The 26571-nt window shown below is 39.6% G+C and overlaps 1 protein-coding gene across 3 annotated transcripts; it reads left to right on the top strand.

Moving 5' to 3' along the window:
- The first annotated feature begins 7509 nt into the window (after positions 1–7509).
- On the top strand, positions 7510–25987 carry LOC146370018 (uncharacterized). 3 transcript variants are annotated; one of them, XM_084909488.1, is made up of 5 exons: positions 7510–7865; positions 16766–17824; positions 18284–21358; positions 21480–21540; positions 22767–25987. In XM_084909488.1, exons 2-5 carry the CDS (start codon positions 17293–17295, stop codon positions 22804–22806), a joined length of 3708 nt encoding a protein of 1235 aa, XP_084765614.1. In that variant the 5' UTR covers positions 7510–7865; positions 16766–17292; the 3' UTR covers positions 22807–25987. The 3 variants fall into 3 exon arrangements, with proteins under 3 accessions (XP_084765614.1, XP_084765615.1, XP_084765616.1); XM_084909489.1 differs by having other exon boundaries at positions 7861–7976; XM_084909490.1 differs by lacking the exon at positions 7510–7865 and adding an exon at positions 8019–8371.
- The last annotated feature ends 584 nt before the right edge of the window (positions 25988–26571 follow it).

The raw sequence follows: 26571 nt of genomic DNA, 5'->3' as shown, positions 1-26571 counted from the left end.
GAGGAGCTGTAAAGAGAAGCAGATGCTCTGTTTCTAAAAATGTTTTAAGCTTGTTTCAAAGATTCTGTACTGCAGCTTTAAATGTTTTCCAAAAGCACACATACACTTATCAGTGTTTCTCACACTTTTTACAGTGTGGACCACCTGATAAAATGTCAAGCTCTCCCAAGGACCACTATGAAAGCATGAAACTCATAAATCTTACAACACAAAATTAGTATTTTTAAATTAGTAAAATTAGCATCTGCAGTAAAGATTTTTTCATACATTGTATACATTCTACCACAGGCAAAGTTGCCTCCATTTTTATAGTTTTTATCAAATTAATATTTTGTAATAATTTATTTGTAATAATTTATGCTGTTTTGGGAGTGTTTTTGTATGTATCCAAAAAATGCAGTCAGTTTACTTTTTACTCACTATGAGCATCATTCATTATTCCCCAGTAATTAAGGTTAGGATATGTATTTTTTCTATTCCAATCCATTCTTCTTTTGCAGCATTTAAATAACCTTTATCAGATTTGATGGTTTTGTTACAGACTTTTCAAAAAAGTGTTTTGCTTTTCTTTCACAAATGTGGGATTAAATTGTGTTAAAATGTACAAAACAGTGATGTCATGTTTTGTGATGAGGACCCAGGCACAGAGAAACTTGATGAATTTAAGAATCTTATGATTTAATAAAGAAATTTGCAGACTTGCACAGAGATGGTAAAATTATGATGACTGATAACGGAGACGAAGACAACAGACGATGAGGACAGGGAGGAACAGGGGGTTAAATGCACCAAGGAGACATTCAGAGAGAACTCGGGACAACTGGAGACATTTAAGGATGCAGGGACTGACAGAGACGGGGAAGAAGTCTCATCGTGACGTGTAAAGTTTATCTTGCCTGGCTGGGCAGCTCTCTGGGCGCTCAGCACCCCCAAAGCTCTGATCCTAGAATCACCCCTGGTTATGACACAATCTGCTTCTGGGGTGTGCGAAGCTATGAAAGCATTTTATAAGGGGTGAAATATAATATTATATTCATATAATGCACATCATAGGAAGCTTAGTTGGCAGAAGTTAGCCGGCTTTTCAGCCATATTGTGACATTGGATTCTTTAAATCACCCGATGTTTATACAGACTGGATGTTTCTGCAGGGAGAATATGATCTTATAGTTTCACAGCAAACCACTAATCTTTTGCTTCATTCTAGATCCAAATTTTATGAGTAGGGAGACAAATCTAGCAAACTGCTTGCCCATCAGTTACATCAAGTCTCTGCCTCCCAGCTAATTCCACAGGTGGAAACTGGGTCTGGGTCTATGTCACATCTTGCTGAGATTAATAAAATCTTTCTAGATTTTTTTTAATATAAAGCTTTTTCTTTTGATCATACTCAGACTTCAGTTGAATTTGAGTCATTTTTTGGTGAGACTGCCCTGTTATAGATTTTCTTATCTAGAATCTTGTCCAGGATTTGGAACAGTCCATCATACATGCCTTTACAAAGCAGTAAGAGTCCGGGCCCAGATGGCTTTCTAGCTGATTGTTTTCTAATTAAGGTCTTTTTATTGAAAGATGTTTTATACAATCACAACAACAAATTAGACTGATGTAAAAAATTTACATTTATAGACATATACATGCACACAGTTGTACAGAGGCAGCTTTTGTCCATCTTTCCATTTGTCAATAAATGTCAGAAATAGTTGCCATGTAGTGTAGAAGCTGGAGGTAGATCCTTTGAGGGAGCATCTCATCTTTTCCAGTTTAAGATACTCCATAACTTCTGTGATCCATTGTGAACATGAAGGGGGTGAGGAGTCTTTCAATGCAACAGCACAAGTCTCCTGGCTAATAGAGGACAAAAGCCTATCAGCTTCAGCTTATGTTTTTTCAGATGCCTCCCCTGTGGTACCAAATAGAGCAACAAAGCAACATGGATCAGATTTTAAAAAGAGTAGAGAATTGCAGGACATATGTAGAAGGATCGCTGGAGCCTGCTTACATTTATCACAGGTAGAATCCAGATCTGGTCTAAATCGGGACAAATCTTTGACGATGCACAGTTTTAAACGAGTATGACATTGGCAAATTGATGATGAATAAATCTTACTTATAATTTTAAGGCAGTCTTCCCTGGAGATTTCAACATTTAAATCCACTTCAAACTTTACTTTTACGTGATTAAGAGTGGTTGAGCTGTGGATTTGTTTTTTATAAATGTTACCAATAATTCTGATCAAATGCTACTTTAAAAGTGTCATCTAGCAGAGAAACAGCTGGACGAGAGGGGAAGTGTGGACCCAATTTAGACACATTTTTGGTTTGCAGGGGCCCTCTATTAAAGCACCATTAATAGGGAACCATCTGTTTCCCCATCTCTACAACACAGTGTATTCACTGGATGGGCCAGGTTGGGCATTGGGACTTTTGCAGATCTATATTTAGATTCATCTTTTGCATCTTTTCAACAATTGATCACAAAATTCGCATTACTTAGGAGCCATTTTTTTTCAGATACTTCCAGGTCCAAAACTTTGTTCACCGTTCATGTAAAGATTGTCCTGTTCTCCCTAGTCATCTATTCATGCTAAACATTGTTTTGCTCAGTTTAGGATCATACACCGTACTCATTATACTAAGGACTGGCTCACTAAAATATATAATCCAATGTCTCCGTCATTCTGCAAATTATGCTCATATATTCTGGCACTCTCCATCTTTGAGGGTTTCCTGATCTGGAGTCTTTGATGCCCTGTCCAAGGTAACTGGGAGAAATATTGTTCTAAATGCTGTGACTGCACAATTTGTGTATCATGAGCTTGTTAAGGGTTCAATATTGAGGAAGGGTACAAGAGGTAAATCGAAGAATAACCACACTGATCCGGCCAGGTGAAGTCAAACGATGATTTTAATGCACGCGTGGGAAGATCACTACGTACGCAGACCGCAATTGATCTTCGACTTATTCAAAGCATAAACAGATATTTTATACCATCAGGGCTTAAATTTAATGACGCCCCTTCAACGTCACAGATGCATTTTATACATAGGTCAGATAAAAACCACAATGACTTTTAACACAGTTTAAAAAGAACATTGTCTCCTATCTTCATAGCAGGTATTTTCCTGTCAACCTTTTGACTTCCAGTTCTCGTCACAAGACACTCATCCTGCAAGACACTGTTCCTCTTTCTGCAGAGATAACAAGAAACTGTTCCTCTTTTAGCAGAGACAATTTCACAGTTACAAGCAGACATGGCTAACCTCTCACCTATAAATGAGTCTAACTAATGTGTGTGTGTGTGTGTGTGTATATGTCACGACCTCACTCAGCCTCTATGTCACCTCTCACCTACTAACGCTCACAGTCAAACAGAGGCCCCTGCCAAATGTGTCACAATGTACTCAAACTAAAGATAGAATATAAACTAAATAAATGCTTTCAACCAACTAATACTACTTAAAACTCAATACAAGAACATGAACATATGAAAGATAATAGAAATGACCTGATATAAGTGTTTTGTAAGCCTGTATTGCAATTCCTTCTATGTTCTAGTTTCCCTCAGCATGTATCACCTGGACAGTCACGCCAGTGAAGCTTAAGACCCTTAATGAACCGAACATCAACTCAAAATAAGCACAGATATGCAATGTGTATAAAATAATTATAACTGCATCTGGAATACAAGGTTAATATGATAACAGTATGCATAAACGTCTTAAGGCCATGTTAAAGCAATGATCATACTGCAGATTATATTGTGCTGGTAAAATACTTTTGTTTATCCCCACAAGCTTCACTCAATCTACATAAAGACTCGATAGCATTCTTAACTTTGTTGGCCAGGAGGCTGATCTTTTTGAGGTGGTACTCTTCAGTTCCACCTTCTCATATGGCCTGGGTTAAGGAAGTGCTCTATCATCTGAAGCTGGAGAAGATCAGACTGACCTTATCTGGTATTGGGCACAAATTTGAAAAGACTGGGAAACATTTTTTTTTTCTTATGTTAACAGCACATCGTGTCCTGTTACCCGAGCTTGTCTTGTGGGTGTATAACAAACCTTAATAATAATACTTGTTCTGTTTATTATTATTGCTATTTTTTACTTCTTTATATTACTAAAAAAAGATTCCAGATCACCTTTTGTCTCCTTTTTGAGAGTGTTTACATGTACCCTTAGTGCAAATGAATTCCCAAATCATTAACAAACCATTCTTTTAAAATGAATCAAAGTTTGGAAATGGGCCTGCACTTGTCTTAAAAAATCTGGAAACTTTTTGATAAATGCACATGAGTTTTAATTTGTTTCACGTTTGCTGTTTCATGCATTTTTTGCAACTTATTCCTTAAAATGCACTGTGCAATTTATTTTGGTTTAGTTAGAAAAAAAAGACGTTTCAAAACCTCTCAAAAACTCATAGATCAAATATGATAAAGTTGCATTGAACAGGTTAAACTATGAGTAAATGGTAAATTGTGGGTATTGGACTTCCTCATTTGGTTGGACAGTACACATATAGCTGACAATGCCATTTCACAAGGGAGTGTGTGCAGCTCTTTATGGCTTAACAAAAGGACGATGGTGATATATTTTAAAATATACTTATAAAGTACTTTCTATATATTGAGAATACACACCACACTTGCAAGAATCATAGTGTCTAACTTAAGGCTTTCTGTCAAATTTAGACCAATAAATTTATTACAGTGATCTCACTCTACAACATAGGTGTCAAACTCTGGCCCGCGGGCCAAATTTGGCCCGCAGCCTAATTACATTTGGCCCGCGAAGCCATACCAAATTACTATTAGAGCTGGCCTACTCGTATTATACAGCTAATATATATATTGTTTAGTATTAAGCTTTGCTAGTTCCATATTCAGTTTTTCAGCAAAACGTGTTTGAGTCCATAAGAAAAGATTCATTCTTATATCTGGAGGAATAAATATATTTCAATAAATATTAACGTTAGCCCGCGACTTTGTTCCAGTTTTGAATTTTGGCCCACTGTGTATTTGAGTTTGACACCCCTGCTCTACAACATAACAACGTTTCACAATTTTTTCAAAGCTTTAGTTATTGTGTTTACAAACAGAATGACATACATGCACACACACGCTAGCAAAAACACTGTGACCTTGGCAAAGGTGGTTAAGTCTGATTGTGTCATTGTCACCTATTCCTCCCTGAAAATCTGTTAAACCATTAAACCACTTTCTCTTGTTCCTGAAAAAAAAAATCAAAAAGAATATCAGAAGGTGCAATAATACAAGTGTCATGAAATCAATATCCTTAGTATCCTTATTTTCCTATTAGATTGTTTTATGTACTTTAATAATGAAGGCTTGTAGAGCAAGGCCACTTTTGACTCACAAAGTGCTCAGCCAGACTAAAAAACAGGAAGTTTTAGTGCACAGACATATTAATAGATAAGACACAGAAAAGAGGAACTTTCCATATAAGCAATGTTTGAAACTGTGTGACGTCTGAAGTACAGAAATAACACCATATAAGACACATGTTGAGCTAAAAATGTTAGAGCTCTTGCAACTGGCGTTTGAGCTGTGCAGGGGTTTCTCTCTTCCGGAAGATGATTGAATAAAAAAGAAATATAAATGTTTTAACACACTATGAGTCGGTTTTCTCTGTTCTGTCATGGGGACAAAAGAATCGGGGTTAATATTTGGTGTTTCCGCCCGGTTCTTCCTGTAACATAGAGAACAAATGTGGCCGAAGGTTGGATCTGATATGAGGCGAACAGAAGACCAGTCTAAAGAGATTTAAAGGTAGGCACAAACCTGTTCAAAAAGCAAATTTGTGCATATTGGCTAAATTCTAAATTATCTGTTCGCTGAGTGGATGATCTTAACTATTAAATTGGCTCAGTAGTGGTAAAACTAAATTCTTGAGAATAAAGTGAAGCTTTGAAGTAAGGATAATGAAACTGTGAGAAAAAGACAGTACTGAGATAAAAGTAACATGAGATGTTGTGGTAAGAGAGAAAAGAGACCAATGTGTGTTTAGGAAAACACAGGATCATAGGTTATTGGTCATTTTATGGGTTAATAAGTGTCAAGTTCAGGATATGCGCTACCCGTTAAAGGGGACAAAGAACCCAGGACTAAGTTTTAAAGATGAAACGGGTTAACTTTATAGAGGTTGTTTCGAAACCAGTGACAAAAGTAAAGTAGGACCTTTTACCAGGAAAAGCTAATTGTATCTTTTGGAGTTTACAGTGTACACTGAGGGAAGTCAGGAATAGTTTTAAACTGAGATTCTAGTTGAAAAGGGGGTGAAGGACGTAGATTTAGGACAGCTCACAGCCTGGCGTAAATGCAAGGTGCTGTCTCACAACTTGATTTATTTGTTTGATTTATTTTTATGACAAAAATAATAAGGAAACATTGAAAACATACAACCCATTGAGGGGACAGATAGGGTTGGGCAATTGAAAGGTTTTGTTTTGTTTCACATAATTTTTTTTGTTATATTTTAGCTTTTAACATGGAACACGCCTCTCTGGAGCTTCTCTCCTGATGCTACCCCAAATAAAACCCATCTCCATAGAGACTGTGTCAGCTCCCAAACAGACAAAAACAAACTAAAAGCCAGCAGTAAACAACGTGAACATAAACAATCACAAAGAAAGAACGATACAGAATCCACATCTGAACCAAAGAGTAAAACAGTGAAATGTGGATTATTAAATATTAGGTCTCTCTCTTCAGTCTCTGTTATCTCACCCCAACCGGTCGCAGCAGATGGCCCCGCCCCTCCCTGAGCCTGGTTCTGCCCGAGGTTTCTTCCTGTTAAAAGGGAGCTTTTCCTTCCCATTGTCGCCAAAGTGCTTGCTCACAGGGGGTCATATGATTGTTGGGTTTTTCTCTGTATTTATGAAGCGCCTTGAGGCGACTTTTGTTGTGATTTGGCGCTATATAAATAAAATTGAATTGAAGTAAACTTAATGGGATAAATTAGGAATTATGTTGTGTTTCTGTCTCTGTCATGGGGACAAAAGAATCGGGGTTTAATACAAGACTATAAAGATCAACAGCAATTCAAAGAAAATATATATTTACTGATGAGTACTGCAAGTACTACTTTTTATATCCCTCAATATGTAGCAGTGAAGAATAGAACAGATCTTTTTTCAGGATACAGCATTAAACTAATGGGAATAATGTTTGCACTGCAGTAGGTCATCATACATATAGCTTTTCAGCACATTTCAATCAGTCTGGAAAATTATCATGTAGACTGAATATTATTATTATCACATCTTTCACATGCTTCTGGAATTCCACAACAGGGTTTCAGAAATGTAATTTACCCAAATTATTGCTCATGTACTGTTAAAGGGAACGAAAAGGTAGAGATGCAAATGCACATTTCATTAAAATAATAGGAAGTTAACAAGCAGAGCTGAGGATAAAATATCATTTAGAATCATATATGGAAAATTACTGGTGTATATAACTAACAATATCCAAAAGGAGTTGAATATAATAAGGCAGGAACTCAAAGAACACGATGCTTATTACTCCCTTGAAAAGAGAACATATAGGATTAAACCATGTACTCCATAAAAAAGCAAAACACCCAACAGGTCTCTGTCTTTAACGTAATACTCCAGAAAGCGTTAAACATGTATGGACCAATTGCACAAAGTATGTGGAAGAGAGACAAGAATTAGTTATATTCCCCACCGCACGCTGTACTCCATCCACACGCCCTTCCCGTAGGTGGCGCTAATGCGCATGTCAGTCGGTTCTCCACTCGCCATTAACGTCCGAAGAAAACGAAAAGAAACGGAAGAAGAAGGTTCAGCGGGACCAAGACATAAGAACTTATTTACTGTGGTACGTAAGTTTGCTGGTAGCAAGCATCATCATTGAATTTGATCTTTCATCCGTTGCATTGTTTTGTGTACACGCTTCAAAGACGATGAGAATTGCATTGTGAAAAACGCGGTAAGGATGAGTGACATGAGCACCTCGACGTGTTTGTTTTTTTATAACCTTTTAATTACTGTTCAAAAGACATAACACGCCTCTATTTGTATGTGACGCGGCGTGACTAGCGCGTTTTCTTTAAAAAGAAGAAGAAGAAGCTAGTGTCAGTTAAAAATATAACGGGACGTTAACGAATCACACATCCCCGTTAGCGTAGGTAGGTTGAGCCAAAGTCTTTGTTCTTGAGCATGTGACATATTCTTAATCTGAAATGCGAAAGTCAAGAGCTGCGTTCCTGGTAACCAGTTTAACTCAAATGGTTCCCGCACGTACTCACGGTTCCTTCAGTCGACCCACTCCATATGGGATCACGCTTCGGGGTGCCCTGGCTGAAACCCCACAGCTACGATGACGTATGTGGCTCCCGCTCGTGGCATCATCCCTCAGTTCTTGCACTCTTCACCTCGATAAAGAACACCTATGCTGAATTGGGCTAGATAGCTACTGCTAGTTAGCTCTGTTGCCTGCTGCCCCTGTTGTTTTACTGGTGGTTTGATGGTAGAGCTGCGGGGGTGCGTTCGCTGTATTGTTCCTCTGCTGTCAGATGGAGGCAGTGTAGGAAGTCTGCTGGTCAGTGGACGGCTCTTGTTCGTTTTGTTGCTGTTGTTGGTCCTTGAGCCAGCTGCGGAGGAGAGGGAAGTTATAACATATAGAAGGCCTAAGAGAAACAGTGTTTGACTACAATGACCTGGATGACTGAGAACCTTCACAGACATAGTGTTAAACATTGAAAATTGTAACTACGGCCACTGGCTGTGCCACTTTTTTTTTAATCTTTGAGGCTGTAATCAAATCTGTGTCTTTGCTTTCCATCTATTTGCAAAAGTAAAGCCATTCCTCTGTTTCAGAGACTTAGAGAGCGATCCATGCTTTCATTTTATCTTTCCTCGACTTTTGTAATACGTGTCAGTCTGTCGTCTGTTAGCTGACTGCAGCTACATTGGTTAGCACCCTCATACCTTTCTGATCTTTTGAAATGGTAGATCTTTCAATATCATCTGCAGACTGCCAAAGCACAGAGGAGGTCGGCCTTTGCTGTGACTGCTCCTAAACTGTGAAACAAACTGCCTCTTCACATCAGGACCTCCCCAACATTAGGCACTTTCAAAACATGTTTGAAAACCCACATTTATTCCTTGGCTTTTAAAGCAGAATGAGTTCTGACTACTTGTTCTAGTACTGCTTTACTGCTTGTTCTGACTGCTTGCTGCAGCACTTGAGTCAGCAGCAATGTGCTATATAAATAAATGTGACTGACTTTTGTTGTTGTACGCTTGTTCCCGGCAAACTCAAAATGCAGTCAGGATCTTAGAGGACTGCACAGCAGGGCATCTTGAGTGGGTAAAGACCCCTGTCCCCCCTCTGTCTGACAGAAAAGTATACACACTAATGCGTTTTCGTTTGAAAACACATTGTTTTCTCTCCGTTTTGGCCTCCCGTCCACACTGAGACGGCATTTTTGCTCAAGGAAAACGCAGCGTTTTGAAAACACACATTTGAAAACAGTGCTTCCACGTCGCAGTGTGGACAGCAAAAACAGAGACTTTCGAAAACAATGACACATGTTTGTCATGTCATGCAGTCATGTGACCAATTAAACAAAGATAGTGGAGGGCATTAAACAGCAGTTGTTTTGTTTGCTCTCAGTTCTGACAGCCCTATTAAAGATTAATATCAGTCTGTACATGCTCCAGATAGCTTTTATTCAAATTCTTTAATTCTCAATCGCTTTTGCAACTTTGTACTTTTGTGTTACTCGCAGCAACAACTCCACCTCATTGTTAGTCCATTTAAAAAGCTCGCTGCTTTTCCTCTACATTTTGCCGCCACATTTCAACAAGTAAATAAACGGCAGACGGAAATGAGGCAGGTCGAATCTTCTTGCGTTTCACGCATGCGCAGGACTGGAACGTAAGCGCTTTCAGCTGTTTCAACTCCGTGAAAACGACTGAAAACGCTAGTGTGGACGCGGAGGCGAAAACGCCGTTTTCACATTTATCCAGGCTAGTGTGGTTGTAGCGTCAGTCTCTACCACTCAAAGCGGTTGGTGCCTGCAGAGTGCTAATTCAGAATCATCTTGTGCAGCATTTTTGCTTTGATCCTTTTGGTATTCATTCCACATCTCTACCAACTGCCTTTGGGTTGTATGCCTCTCCCTTCTTAAACATGAGCACTGTCTCCATGTCCAAAGAGCTCTAGTTTCATCTCATGTGAGAAAGGAAGTGCTACCAGTGTGTAGAATCGTTCTCCCAAGTTATCCTTAGCATACTTTAGTCTGGCTTGAAGGTGTTTCTTCTTCAGAAGTGTAGTTTTTCTTGCTCTGCATTCTCACAGTCTCTTCCTGTACAGTGTCCTGGTGATTGTCTTCGATCCATCTTAGTTTAACAAATACACATTATCTGAAATTAATTTTGAACTTTTCCATAACTTTGTTGTTCTACTGTAGTTAAATTACTTAGATGGATTAGCTGTTGTTTGTTGCATCCTTTGCAGATTCATGAATTTGAATATATATTTAATATTAGTCTGTAATGAAATAACAGGGCTCGCAAAATTGCTAGCCCGACGTCCCGGGGCTAGTGATTTTTCCAGTCAGGCTACCAAAATCTATCTCTTCCCTGCCCGTCGGGCTATCATAGGAAGGAAAAATATATGTCAATGCTTTTGCATTCTTTCGGAAATGTAGCTGGGTAATTATGTCATTGGCATCGGTGAGCCACTGTCAATATGTGACATATTGAAATCGTGTTTGAATTTGCGCTTGTTTTTTGCTTTCACTTTGCAATTGCGCGAACTGTGTATAGAGAGCGACAGCACTGATTGGTGAGTGACCATAATTTGCGCACCAATTCCTCTGAAGTCGTCTTATCAATCGTTAGCTTACTATGCAAACATGACAAGTGAAATCTCCCGCAGCTTAAACATGTGAGAGGTTGATCGTGCAGAGAATCGCTGAGCGTTATGTGAGTGCCTGTGTAAAAGCAGCAGGATATATATTTGAGTTCTGCTGAGCCAAATAAGACAGGTCAGGGTGAAGAAGTGACAGCCAAAGAAAAGCTTACCACAAAACGGAAAAGTTATGACAAATCAGACTATAAGGCAAAAAGAAAGTGCAGCTTTATGGTTTCATGGACAAAAGAATTTCTGTGGCTGCAATATGACGAGCTAAATATCCAGGGCTTCACATAAGTGGTCCGCAGGTTAGGGCTGCTCAATTAATCGAATTTTAATCTCGATTACGATCTGGGCTTTCAACGATCATTAAAAATGACTGAGCCGATTATTAGCACCTCCCTCGTGCTTTACTCTCACGCTGCTCCATGTGGCAAATCGAGCGCACCTCTCTGCGTTTCAAACACGCGTCACAACAATTAAGAGGACCCGAGGGAAGCTCGGAAAGCTAAGCAGAAGTTATTTGGAGAGGAGAGTGACTGCCGTTGGTTTAAAAGAGAGGTAAAAAAAACCTTCAGTGGTGTGGAAACATTATGGGTTCGCGGAGTCAGACGTGGATCAAGTAGACAATATGTGTAAACTTTGCTACAGTGTCGTAGCTGCACCACAGAGCAACACTGCAAAGTTCACTAAACATAGATGTTTACATTTTTCTTTTTTTTTTATATTGCAAACATTTGCACTGTTATCAGTATTTGCACACTATTTTATATTATTTTTTGACAATCTTTAAAGCCATTATTCAATACATTGTTATTGTTAAATAAATATCGTCAAATAATCGAGATCTCAATTTCAGTGAAAATAATCATGATTATCATTTTTGCCGTAATCGAGCAGCCCTACTGCAGGTGCGCATTCGCTGTCAAAATAAAAAACGCGCACAAGATAAGAAGTTGCAACGCGTGTTTGCGTACATAAGATTTTCTGGAGGAGGACAGACATTTGTTTAGAACTCTTAAAGATGTCGAAGAAGCTCCTTTAAGCAATTACTTTGGTTTTCCTCCACCTCCAAAGAAATGTCAGAAGGAGTCCGAACCACAAAACAAGCGCGTATTCTCGGAAAAGTGGTTGCAGGAGGTGAGCTGGCTTCAAACAAATGATGAACGCACAGAGATGTGGTGCAGAATGTGCCGTGAAAATCCCACTCTAGCGGACAAAAACAGTGCCTTTTATATGTGGTGCGCGTCTTTTATTTTGACAGCGAATGCGCACATGCAGACCACTTATGTGCACCCGTGTAAATAACATAATGTTCTGCCGGGTGTGTTGTTGGTTTTCCCTCGATCGACAAGCGCCTTTGTTACTGGGACCAGTAATTTTAAGAAAGGCCCCCATTAGAACCGATGAGAAATGCAAACAAACACCAATTGCAAATAACATAATAAAAAAATAAACCTGAAAAATCTGTTTAGAACAGCGTACTATGTTGCAAAGGCAAGGCAAGTTTATTTGTATAGCACAATTCAACAACAAGGTGATTCAAAGTGCTTTACAGATATATTAGAAACAAAAACAATGATTTAAAATTGTTAGTTTACTTGTTTTAATCAAACAAACAAACAAAACAGTATATAAAATCAAAAATCAAAACAGATAAAATCAGAACAGTAGATAAAATCAGTAGTTAAAATGTAGGTTTTGAAATTTAAGCTTAAGTGCGGATTTGGTGCTTTATTTAAATGCAGCTGAGAACAGGTGAGTCTTCAACCTGGATTTAAATAAACTGAGTGTTTCAGCTGATCTGAGGCTTTCTGGGAGTTTGTTCCAGATATAAGGAGCATAAAAGCTGAATGCAGCTTCTCCGTGTCTGGTTCTGACTCTGGGGACTGATAAAAGACCGGATCCAGATGACCTGAGGGATCTGGAAGGTTCATACTGGGTCAGGAGGTCACTGATGTATTTTGGTCCTAAACCATTCAGAGCTTTATAGACCAGCATCAGAATTTTAAAGTCTATCCTCTGACGGACAGGCAGCCAGTGTAAAGACCTCAGAGCTGGACTGATGTGGTCCACTTTTTTGGTCTTAGTGAGGACTCGAGCAGCAGAGCTCTGAATGAGCTGTAGCTGTCTGACTGATTTTTTTAGGTAGACCTGTAAAGATGTTGTTACAGTAATCAAGCCTACTAAAGATGAATGCATGGACTAGTTTTTCCAGGTCCTGTTGAGACATCAGATCTTTTATCCTTGAAATATTCTTGAGGTGATAGTAAGCTGACTTTGTTATTGTCTTAATGTGTTTTTCTAAGTTTAGGTCTGCATCCATCACTACACCCAAATTTCCCTCCTGGTTTGTGGTTTTTAGGTGTATAGATTGAAGTTCTCTGGTGACCTGTAATCGTTTTTCTTTGGCACCAAAGACGATTACCTCAGTTTTGTTTTTGTTTAGCTGGAGAAAATTGTGGCACAACCAGTCATTGATTTCCTCAATGCATTTACCAAGAGCCTGTACAGGGCCTCGGTCTCCTGGTGACATTGTGATATATATTTGTGTGTCATCTGCATAGCTGTGATAGTTTATTTTGTTGTTCTTTATAATCTGTGCCAGTGGGAGCATGTAAATGTTAAACAGAAGGGGTCCCAAGATGGAACCTTGGGGAACTCCACATGTGATACTTGTCTGCTCAGATGTGAAGTTACCTATTGATACAAAGTATTTCCTGTTTTCTAAGTATGTTTTGAACCAGTTTAGTACAGTTCCTGAAAGACCTGCCCAGTTCTCCAGTCGTTTGAGTAATATGTTGTGGTCAACTGTATCAAATGCTGCACTGAGATCCAGTAAAACTGGAAAGAGTGAACTACCACTGGCACAATTTAGCAGTCTTTGCAAACTTCAAAAAGCAAATGGCCTCGATCTTGGTTCCACTTGCCTCTTACCCGTGACTTCAGTGGAAATTTCAAATTCAGGATCTGACACAGACTGATTCATGTTCTACACAGTTCTTACAAGTTCATAGAAATTTCTGTTCAATTAGAACCAAGTATTTGAGTTGATGATTGTAATTTTTATACAATGTTTTGTTTCCGTTACAATATTATACTTTAATGTATAATATTGTAAAGGAAACAAAGCAGGAAACAAAACATCAATCAAAAAATTGCTCTTTTTTTATTCGGGCTACTTAAATTTATTTTGGGCTACCAAAAACTGAAGAGTCCCTGCCCGAAGGGCTACCAGGGATTTTGAAATTTTGCGAGCCCTGAATAATCAACATTTTTAAGCTAACAAAACCCTTAAAACTGAACCTTAAATACGTTTTTGTGAAATTTTGGTTATCTTTATTTTATAAAATTGAAAGTACATCGGAATTAACAACTTCGTCCAAAATTAGTTTCACTTGCCATTACTGCTGTTGTTGCAGGAAATTCGTCAGTATGACTACCACAGATAGTTCCAGAGAGTTTCTGGGAGGTTTAGCGTTAGTAAAGTATCTCAGTGTCTTTATAATATTTTTTAATAAAGTTTTAGTTTCTATCCTTAGGCAGGGAGGAATTATAGCATCGTCTGAGAATTCTGAAGGCCCTTTCACATAAGACACGGCATGCTCTGTGCTGGCTGCTGCACTCTGCTTGTACGTCGTTTTTTTTGTGCCCGCTGTATAGCTACTTTTTTCATTAGTACTTACTAAGATCAGCTCGCCACGACTAAACTCAGATCGACTGGTTTTCCATTACAATCACCTAACATGCATGTTTGTTGTTATAGCAATGCGGCCAAGTGTCCAATGACGTAATTAGGATGTGACATGAACCCTACAACAAAGGTGGACGTCGAGGCAACGATATACCCGGTGCTCGATCTATGGCTGTTTGTCAGACTCGGGGGACCATGTCGTTGTTTTTGTGTTTTGTTTTTTTGCTTTTTTTGTTGCCATTTTCCCTCATTGCCAGGTTTCAAAACTGGCAGTTTTGATTTGCATAAGTAAGACTTTCTCATGACTCATTGAATGACGCCACTGATCAGCCAATCGGGGGCACGCAGTCTGACTCTAAATATTGTGGCAAATCGTGGCGAGTTGATCCAAGTAGGTACTAATGAAAAAGAGGCTATGTACCAGATTGTTTTGTTTCCACAACACTGCTTTCCTTCCAAGGTCCCCAGAGTTGTTGAATGGAATGACTTACTCAACGGCTTGGAGGGAAACTTGTGTCATAACGTTCATTGAACTGCACAGAATGTTTTTGTTGCATGCTTGAACTTAGGGTGACTGTAGTTTTAGTTTCAATTGGTTGTGCGAAGGTACGTCAGCAGGCACGAGAACTCCTCGCTGGCGTGCTTGTGCTGTGCTTTGCTTTGCTCGCTGCCGCTGGAAAACTTCCCAGGATTCCAAGTTTATCCGCTCTGCACAAAGTGCTCTGCCTCCTGTATCGTAGGTGTACACACTGAACACGATGAATGAAGGGTTAAAGGGTTTGTCTGTGCTAGGGGTGGGCGATAGAGATTTTGACTATACTGCTCTATCGCGATAGCGCATGTTGATGATGTCATCAAGCTGCGCCTGTTTTGGTCGAAAGCATCGCAGCGGCTACAACAATTATCATCTGCAAATTATGGCGGGCGACAGTCATAGCAAAGAGATGAAGCAGTTTTGAAATATGGGGAAAGCCAAAAACTGCGCTTCCTCCACTTCCGTAACATTGATTCATTAATGTTGAATTCTCTCACAGCTGTTCTATTCCCATGTTGCTGCAGTATATTAATAACTAACCTTGTATTGTGGATGAATGATCTCAGTTGTTCTCCTGACTGAAGTTTGGCCCGTGTACAGCATCCTGCTATGCGATTGCATTTGTCCCTGACCACCAGAATCCCTCACGTTAACTTTTATCGAGTGGAAAAAAAGTTGCCGTTCATCCTCCAGCTTCACTGTGCTAATGTTATGCTAACATAGCTGTGTCGCTAGCAATCACGTAGCACAACATTATATACCAGGTAGTCCAACTTCAGTAACCCTGCAAACGCCACTGCTGTTTAGTTTTCTGTCTTCATTTATGTTGGAAGTGGTAGCAGAGCTGTACGTTTGAATTAGTTTCAAAAATCTCTGTCAGAACATGGTATGAAATGTTTAGGTGTAAACTAGCGAGCTAACTTCCTGTTAACTTCTAACTCCGTTAAATTTAATAAATTCTGTTTTCATGGATGCCTGGATGTTAAACTTAATTGTTACACCCGATAAAGCAGCAACGCTGATGATTTTATTAAAGATTAAAGAATTTAGACCGTTTTTAACTCTGTGTTCGTTTGACTTTGGGACCTGAAGGGAACAGAGTTTTGGACCCAGATTACCCCGCGAAGCTCCTCACTACGGCAGCCGTAATGCTCTGACAATCCATCAAAACATTTTTAACAGATTTCTGCACGCCAAAATCGGTTCGAGGTCAGTAAGCACAACCAGAATTCATACATAAGGCACACTCGATTTTTGAGAAAATTAAAGGATTTTAAGTGTGCCTTATAGTGTGGAAAATATGTTATACAGAAGAAAAGAATATATCGCGATATATATCGTTACCGCACGTGCTTCAAATTATATCGCGATATGGATTTTAGGCCATATTGCCCAGCACTAGTCTGTGCTACACACAGCTGGATCATGTTTGTTCCTTCTCAGAACATTGTGGACCTTCTGCTCAGTCATTTCTGATTTAATTTTATGGTGTACAGTTTGGACATGTATCATGATTGCTGTAAAATTTCAGCTTCATAGATCAAAAATGTTTTTTTAAAAATGGTCTATTGTTAAATATATGCAGATTTTTAATTTTCACTTTCATTTATTTGTCTTGTTTCCTAGACAAGGGGACTACTTAACTGAAGTCATCGTTTGAAAGACTGCTCTTCAGGCAATACTTTCTGAATGTTCCAACAGTCAAGGAAGTCTCAGGACCTCAGGACAGCCTGGTTCTCCTGACAGTTGGAACTCAAATCAGGGTAGCCTTTCTGCATCTTGAAAAATCAGAAGTGACTTGCTGTCAAGAAAGCAGTGCACAATCCCACCAAAATTCCATGGAATCCACTGTCTACAAAAATCACAATTGTGCACTGAATTACAGCACCCCAAACCCAAGGATTTTGCATTTAGTGTGTATAGCAGTGACAATCAAACAAAAAGAAATACTGGCTTGAGTTCATCAGCACATGTCCTTGTTTAACACAAAGGAATATCCTCTCTTGAGAACTTCATAACAAAAGCCTTCTAACAAAAGTGGACAGCTTGTGGAATTTTTAACTGAGACTTTAACTTAACTTTTCCTAAAAGTTTCTAATATACAATGCTGGGCTGAAGCAAGGGCTGCTCCACTTCATAGAGAGAGAGCCCAAATGTTTTCTTTACAAGATCAGTCTTCTTCTGTACCTGAGAACAAGGCCTCCACATCATCCCCATTATTTTGCATCTCTCCAAAAAAGGAATCTGCTAATTTCAAATCTTCCAAGATTGAACCTAATGTTGATGATTTTTCAGAGGAAAAATGTTTTGAGAATCAGGAAGTGGGAAGTTTCCTCCCCCGAGTTTGTGGGCAGAAGGAACAAATCCTAGATCATTCAGAAGGAAATGTTTCCACCCCTTCTCAGAAGCTCTCCCCTTCGTCTCTCAGGGATCAGCCAGCCGAAGGTGAAGTCTTGGAAGCTGAAAAAACCAAACGGATCACAGATGATGAAATATTAGACTTTATCGAGAAAGAGGTTGCGTTACTATATTCTACCGAGCGGCAAAGTTTCAGCCCTGTTCTTACTGAGCAGTGCACTTCTGCAACTGGACAAGAAGATGAAGTGAAGGAAAGCAAAGGAGCTGAGTTCTCTCCCACATCTAAAGAGAAATGTGATATATCTGCATCAGAGAAACATGTAGCAGGTACACTAAACTCTGCTGTTGCCAGCTCAAGACATGAGAAGTATTCCAGTGTAAATTTTACCAGTATGAAAACATGACCTTGTTTCATGGGAAACCCCCAAAAGTTGATTCTGTCCATCTGGACGTAGCGTTTTCAGTGGGAGAAACGTTTCATCCAACTGAATTCTTCAGTCTGAGCTGACTGCAGGTTTCCCCAATCTTAATGATCAAGGAACTGACCCCCTAGCCCATTGTTCCTTCGGTGCTACTAGTGTCAGTCATTATTCAAATGTACTGTTTATAAGATTGGTGAAACCTGCAGTCAGCTCAGACTGAAGAAGTCAGTTGGATGAAACGTTTCTCCCACTGAAAACGCTACGTCCAGATGGACAGGATCAACTTTTAGGGGTTTACTTATCTGGGTGATTGAGCATGCATCAAGACATTTCATGGGTAACTTTCATCTCTTTACATCCACAGATTATCAACGTGTCGTCTTGGACGTTGCTCCCACTTGCATAAATAATGAAGCAGAGCATCCAGTGACTGTGACAGCAGTGTCTGGGGTCACCGTGCCAGAAGAGACTGAGAAGTACCCAGGATTAACGGTCAGCTGCAGTTCCTCACAAGGAGAGCGTGAGAGACTCAAAGAAACACCAGGCACTGGAGATCAAGATCAAAATGTAAACAAACAGACACCTCCATCTAGACCTGAAGGTGCAGATACATTCTCTGCTGCAGTTAGAAATGATCCAGAATATGAACAGGGTTCATCAAAGCCAGACATGCATCTTTTAAACACAAACCAAGAGGAAGTAAGGTTTGAGGACCCTTCATATGAAGATATAAGTGAAGATGAGAATCCAGAAGTTGATAATAATGGCGAGGAGATGCCTTCACCTTCATGTGAAGTGTCTGAAGCCAGTAATACGCAGTTTGGACGTGTGCAGAGTCAGGCCAAGTTTCCAAAGAACCAAACACTTGGCATAGCACAAGATTGCTCTTGTCCATGTTTTGTTGAAACTGAGGATGGGTTTGAACGTTTCTTATGTCCTAAATGTGACAGTGAGAAACATTTAGATTGGCAAGCAAGCTGCTCTTTGAGCCCCCTTTCTGACGCACAAGATCAAGAGGAGACTGATGAGGACGATGATTGGCTTGTTATGCCTATTAGCGTATTAGATGTTAAATGGGAACCAGCAGATGAAGGCCAGGCTGACCCAGAAACGGGTTCACAGCATGATGGTGAGCATGAAGACCAGGTAAAACAAAGTGACACAAATCCAGCTGTCGGTGAGGTACCCGGATCTGTTCCAAACCAGGTGCCAGCTTCTGCTTTTTCTATGATGGAGGTTTTTGAAACACCTTCTCATCTAGCAAAAGTCATACAATCTAGAGAGACAATGCAACAGTCCTTCATGGTGCCTTCTTCCTGGGGCACAACTGAGACTAAAGCTCAGAGACCACAAAATAGGGAGTCACATAGTGATCCTGATGACAGTTGTGAAACTGACGATAGTTCCGATTACTCTCCTGATTCAGGACGTAACTATCTGACCGTGTCCAAACAGTTGTTAAATGACCTGTCAGCGCCTGCGTCAGCAGAGAAAAATGACTCTGGTTCTGAAAAAGAAAATGAAGACCATGAGATGGCAAATTTACAACCAAGTCAAACGGGGAACAGAAGCAAGTCTTCAGAAAAGGATGACATCATCAACCTTGATTCTGACACCGAGGATGAAGGTGTCCAAAGCTGTCCAGAGACAAAAACAAAGAGATTATTCTCTACGCGCACAGAGAACAGTGGAGCTGCCAGCCTTAATCAACTGAAGAAACCTTCTCCTGAAACTGTGGAAGGAAACTGTCAAACCAATGGACTTACATCTATAGATTTATCCAGATGTTGTGACGAAGTGATCCAGAGTGGGAACCCTGACCTTCCAAATAGGACAAAAACACGTAATAATACTGGATCTCACCATGGTAGAAAAGCACGAAGCATTTCAGATGATCCTGCTGTTATAGTAATATTTGACAGTGATGATGAAGACAAACAAAGCAACAGACAGGTAAAGAGGAAAGGTGCATTCTCTGAGTCAATGAGTGGAGGCAGTACTTCATGTGGAGAACAAGTGAGGGATATTGAAAAGAAGGGAAGTCCTAAAGCAAACAGCAGAGAGCTGAGTATGCCTTGTGCAGATTCACCAAAGTCACAGCATCAGTCCAAACCTCAGCAAACACAGATAAAAGAAAAGAAACAGGATGTAACCTTTAGCCAATCAGATAGTATAAAGAAGAGAAAACTGATTAAAGTTAAAGTGCGTCCTGAGCGTGTTCAACAAAACGACAACAGACAGACTACTTCAAAAATCATCGAACAACATCGTGATGATGCACAAAATAGTCTTCATGTCAGCCAAAACACCCAAATCAATTTATCATCAAAGAACCGCTCTGAGAAGCAGTCTGTGGACACGGAGGTAGACATCACTAAAGCTCACTATCACCACGTTCAACAAAAGGCACAAAGGCAAACCTCAGAAATGGTGCAAAGAGAAGTAGAAAAACACCTTAACAACAAGCAAAGAGAGACTAGAGTTCTCTCATCAGAAATGGAGGACAGCGATGATACCTTGATTTATATACAAACCAGTCCACCGTTGATGGACTACCGACGCAAGAACCCCCAGTCTGTGGACAAGGGAATGGGCTCCATTTGCCATCAGCATGTTGAACAAAAGGCCAGTGAACATATGACATCAAAAACAATGGACAGGAAGGTTAAACGAGACCTGAAGAAGCAGAAGAGAAAGACTAGAGTTCTCTCATCTCAAACTGAGGACAGCGATGATACCTTAATTTATGCACAAACTAGTCCATCCTGTTCTGATAGCGAGGATGACTCCACTATGACTCCTGTGATTCCTCGCTTTGTTGTTCAGAAGTCTTCTTCATCTAGTGATTCCCTTAAACTTCTAAAACAGTCTACAGTCCAAAGGCGAGGCAAAAATGAATCCCAGGCGACTCCAGAGACCCCCACAGAAACCAGCAAGACTGACTCTAAAAAGAAGAAACAACAAGGGGCTAAAGGAAAGCTTGTATCCAACCCAAAGCCTAAAAGTGATGCACACCATACAGAACCATTGTCTAGGTCTGCGCATAGCTCATCTAGTTCCAGGCACTGCTCGTCCTCATCCAAACTACAGCGATCTCACTCTGACAGAAACTCTTCAACATTACATCAGTCTCGCACTCCTACAAAGGGCCCGTCATCTTCCACATCCATGCAGTCATCAGCTAAGGAACAAGTGTTCAGTGACTGGCGAAAGAGCTTTGTCCCAACCAGGAGAGACCGAAAGAGTAGTTTGGAGAGTAACCTGAGACCAAGGAACAATTACGAGTCGCTAAGAGAAGCCAGAGCTGGACCAAGTCAATGTGACAAGCCACACAAACGGAGACACAGCTCCTATGAGTCTGAACCTCTGATGAAGAGGCCCAAGGATGAAGCCATACAGATAACGAAGGCCAGACATCAGGACGCTCCATTAGTGCAAAGTGTGTACTTTTGAAGTCTCTAAAATGTTTTAATTGATTTGATTCATATATTAATAATAGTCAAGTTCCAAATTGTTATTTTAAATGTGTTTGATCTTGACTGCATTGTTTCTAAATGTAGGATTTCCTCTGAGCAAAGGCTACAAGTGGAAGAATGAAACGAGCGTCATGGCCGACAAAAGGTGATGCTCAACATTTAATATCGACTGCATATAAAAGATTGGTCAAGCTTCCAGGTATGAGCAGTAAAACCAATACGGAGATCCCTCTAACTTTCCATTGGCCAGCAGAGAGAAGTAACTTGTAGTAGGGCTGTGCGATATGACCAAAATCTCATATATATAGATGTCTTAATATCCCGATATTAAGACATCTATCGTCCGATAACGATATAAATCACAAAAATGTAACATTTTCTGTAAATTCTGTGAATCTCGGGCAGCTCGACTTGCGTGAAGTGTTTCCAGCTGGGCGTCGTGTAGCTGGAGTCGAGTGTTTTAACCGATGCATGAAACGATACATTTTTAGACATAAGTTGTAACGGACGCCGTTTTCTTTGTGAGTATTTATTACACGGCGCGCTGCGGGGAAAAGCCTGTTCTAACATTTGAGTCTAAGGTTTATTTTTTAGCACCTGACGGCTCTTTTTGCTTCTCATCCGTAAATAATCTGCTCTTTCACGTGATTCAGTTTATTTTGAAAAGTCTCAATAGGATCTTGAGCTTTATTGTGAAAGGTTTATGTGGAACAAGCGGACACGCGGTGGTGTTACCTGTTGCTAACGACAACGCATAAAAACGCTTGTCTGTCTGTAGTGTGGTTATATTAAATATAAGAGAAAGCGAGAACTTTAACTAATTAATATAGCCACTACAGTGACCATAATAATGATAATGAAAAAATATTGCCGTAAACAGTTTATTTTGCGACACCATGAAACAAACGATTGCGTAAAATGAAACATAGACGTTTTTATATCGTCATCCGATATATATCGTTATATCGAACAGCCCTAACTTGTAGTTGTTTCGACATATGGGAAAACTGCCTTGGCTCCGGACTCTGAGTATTTGATCTGCTGCTGAATTTGACACTGCTTTTTTAACTCTTGCTCAAGTCCAAAAGGTTTATTTAACAAATTTAATGTCCATGTAAAATCACTAGTATTAGTCAGTTTACAGGTTGAATGAGGCTATGTCAAATATAATGTGAAAATTGTGGTCTGGGCTTGTTATGTCTGGTTTTAAATAGCTACGATAACACGTGAATATGCTTAGCTTGAGGCTTCACAACAGAGCTTGACTAAAGAGTCATTGATAACTTGCTGTTTTGTTTTCAAAGTCAAAGCAATGCAGTGTACAGTATGACCAGGTTTTCTGAGGTGTGTCCTGTGTTTCACTGTGTGCAGACCAAGGAAAAGGTTCAGCTCTCCAAGACCTCACCACTGAAGGGAAAAACGCTCTGCCAAAGAGGCATTCTGTTGTTTTTGTTATGACTGGTTCTGTGTTTGATTTAATAAAGCACTTGTGTAAAACAAAGTGACGTTACATATAAAACTATAAGATGTTCAGCATTTTATGTGTTGTACTTGCTGTATTATATACACTCAAAAAATACAGGAACACTGAAGTTGCACACCAGACAATCTTGAAAATGAAAGTTGGAAATGGGATGGAAACTAAAGTCATCAACGTTTTGATGGGTCCATTCTAATTCTAAGCAAACACTGACTTGTTCCCTTATTTTCTGAGCAGTATACAAACATTATTCTTTGTTTTCTTTGGAAACAGAAGTGCCTGTATGAAAACCCAACATGCAGCTGGATTTGCTCTGAATACTGTTCATACTTGAAACTTTGTAAATAGTTTGTTGAATTTTTTATCTATTCATTTATAAGCTTTTTTTTCTTACTCAGAAAATTCTATGCACCACTTAAAATAGCTGCATATTAAAAAAAAAAAAGCCTTATTACAAGAAGTGCTAATAGATTCACAATTGTTTGCCTTCTGAATGTCCGTTTCACTGAATTTTAAATGCAGTATTTTGCTCACTCTGTTTAAGTGATGTTCCCCAGTGCCTGTGTGAGTCCTAAACCCATCAGAAGGTTTCAAACCGCTGACAGGTGAAATGAATAAAAGTTGTTACAATGTTCTGCTAGAAAAACATGGGCGCTGTTATTTGTGTGATTGTTATTTCATCATGTATTGCTCACCTGTGGTTGGGGAAATAAGTACTTGATCTGTTGCTGAATTTGTTAGTTTGCTCACATACAAAGAACTGAAAAGTCTCTTAATTTTTATTGTAGTTTTATTTTAATAGTGAGAGGGGATATCTGAAAAATATAGCAGATTCTTTGCATAATCGCAGAGAATACGGATGTAAAATCCATAGACATGGACATAGCGATAGACAGGAAAACAGCCCCAAAGCATGTTTCCATGTCTGTGCTTTGCTGTAATGTAATTCGAGGTCATACTCTGCAGGCCAATTGTCAAGTCCAGAAGGAGAAAAAATAAAAACGACAGGTGCAAAGGAAGCGGTTCCAGCCCATTTTAAGATAAGATACCTTTATTAGTCCCACGAGTGAGAAATTTCATGTTAAGGCTGCCGACCTATTGCACACAATGGCAGCGCCACCTTACCTTCCGACCATACATACATTACACAAAAACATCACATGGGGAAGACAGGTCAGAGAGGTACAACAATGGAAAATGCACCACATGAGGAAAGATAAGGAGAAAAAAATAACTCCTCCCAGACTGAGCTCCAACAGGGAGATCAGTTTGAGAACAGAAAAAAACACCTCTGCACATAGCACATGAAAAAACTCTTAATACACCAAAGAAGCACATGACAAGCAACAGGGATGGGTAAAGGGTGAGAGACAGCCAATGTAGACAGTACATCCGGGCCTGCAGCCTATGCGCTGGTCTCCTTGATCCACCGTCGGCATCGGAAAGCCAAAACTTGCACCGTAACCTGCACATGACCAGGTTATGTGGTAAATATAATGCTTTATTTGTCTACACCCTGTGGGCACTTTTTCGTAGAACTGCAATAAACTTCAAATAAACTTTTTAAACTTTGCTTTTCTCCAGAGGTTCTACAGTTGGGTCAAAAACTGAAGCTGTAGACTATTGCTACTTCAGTCAAAACCAAACTAAATGAACATTGGACATGCAACTTCAAATTTGCAGAAAAATAGTTCCTCGAAATACATTTTAACTAAACTCAAAAGCATAGACAAAATATGTTAAGGCTGTCCAATTTTCTGAGAAGCATCTACCGAGTTGCCCAAATGGTGACCTTCTCGCCCTGCCGGATTCAGAAAATTTGGTACTTTCCAGTTCTCTCCCTATTTCTCATCCCTATTTGGGATCTCTGACAAGTGTCTGAAGGTTGAGAAGACCTTGAGGTGTGCAAAAAATTAAGTTAAAATACTGCAAATGTATAACTAAGATTATGAATTATAGAATTGTGCATCATAGATGATCAATTTATCAATGTGTAAAATAATAATGGCACGGTGGTTAGCACTGTTGCCGCACAGCAAGAAGGTCCTGAGTTCAATCCTACCATCAGGCCGGGGTCTTTCTGTGTGGAGTTTGCATGTTCTCCCCGTGTTTGCGTGGGTTCCCTCCGGGTACTCCGGCTTCCTCCCACCGTCCAAAGACATGCAGCTTGTGGGGATAGGTTAATTGGATAATCCAAATTGCCACTAGGTGTGAATGTGCGAGTGAATGTGAGTGCGAATGGTTGTCTGTCCCTGTGTGTTGGCCCTGCGATAGACTGGCGACCTGTCCAGGGTGTACCCCGCCTCTCGCCCTATGACAGCTGGGATAGGCTCCAGTGCCCCCCTCGACCCTGAAAAGGATAAGCGGAAGTGAATGGATGGATAACATAATAATAAAACTTTATTAGAAAACTAAAAACGGTTATACAACAACTGTTGCTGCATTAAAACATTTATTACTTCCTGCATAATGCTTTGTGTTATGTGTGACCCTGACCCGTAAAACTGTAAGGTGAATATCAATACATTTTCTATAGTGCCTTTATGAATTAAATTATTGAATGACTGAAAAGGTTCAATATTGAATCAGCTTATTAACCCAAAACACTTGCAGAAGCCTTTAGATTGTATCTCAGTCTAGTTCTGTAGGCTACACAATCATGGGGAAGATAGTTGTCCACAAGACGACCATTGACACCTTGCACAAGGATGGCAAGACACAAAAGGTTGTTGCAAAAGAGGCTGGCTATTCACAGAGCTCTGTCTCCAAGCACATTAATAGAGAGGCGAAGGGAAGGAAAATATGCAGGGCTCGCAAAATCGCTAGCCCGACGTCCCGGGGCTAGCGATTTTTCCAGTCGGGCTACCAAAATCTATCTCTGCCCTGCCCATCGGGCTATCATAGGAAGGAAAGTTATATGTCAATGCTTTTGCATTCTTTCGGAAATGTCTTCTACTTCTGCTTCAATTGGTTTGCATTTTAAACTCCCAACCTTTCAGGTTCTTATGAACGGCTTATATTTCTAACATTTTGTGATGTAAAAGTGAACCACGTGGCTTTTTTTATTTTCTGTGTGATGGAAGGACTTAAGACACGAGTTATATAAACAATTATAAATGACAGTGTGATGGCCATGGTACTTTATGTGGACCAAATATGTTAAGGATAATGTTTATCAATGTAAAATTGCAAAGAACCTTTGGATAGATTATAACATCCAAAGGCTTTAAACAACCGCTTTGTCTGTAACGACGGCATCAAACTACAGAGCATTGTTTTTACTAAAATTCAGCATTTTCAGATTAAAATTTGGTTGCTTTTTTTTTTCACTGTAACACCAGGTAACCTGCAGTGTTGAGTGTGTGTGTGTGTGTGTGTGTGTGTGTGTGTGTGTGTGTGTGTGTGTGTGTGTACAGAGAGACAGCCAGGTTCATAATGGATATAAGAAAGTTTTTTCAAAAAAAGGAGCCACATTCAGGTAAAAGTGTAAAATCAAATGACCTGTGAATCAGGAATAATGTTGGATCAGTGTTTCAATGTTTATCTTTTATTAGATGTTCATGTGTTTGGTTATTTGCCTTTTGGTTGAAAGTACACTGAGAGAGGACTTTTTGTTAGTGATCTTAATAGAATTTTTTCATATTAATATCATTTTTCATCTAATTGAATACAATCTATTTGTGTATGATTGTCAGT

This window comes from Perissodus microlepis, chromosome 17 (genome assembly GCF_051167445.1).
Source record: "Perissodus microlepis isolate ML-2025 ecotype Zambia chromosome 17, ASM5116744v1, whole genome shotgun sequence".
Taxonomy (NCBI): domain Eukaryota; kingdom Metazoa; phylum Chordata; class Actinopteri; order Cichliformes; family Cichlidae; genus Perissodus; species Perissodus microlepis.
Note: the sequence above shows the minus strand (reverse complement) of the source record. Positions and strands in the feature narration are given on the sequence as shown.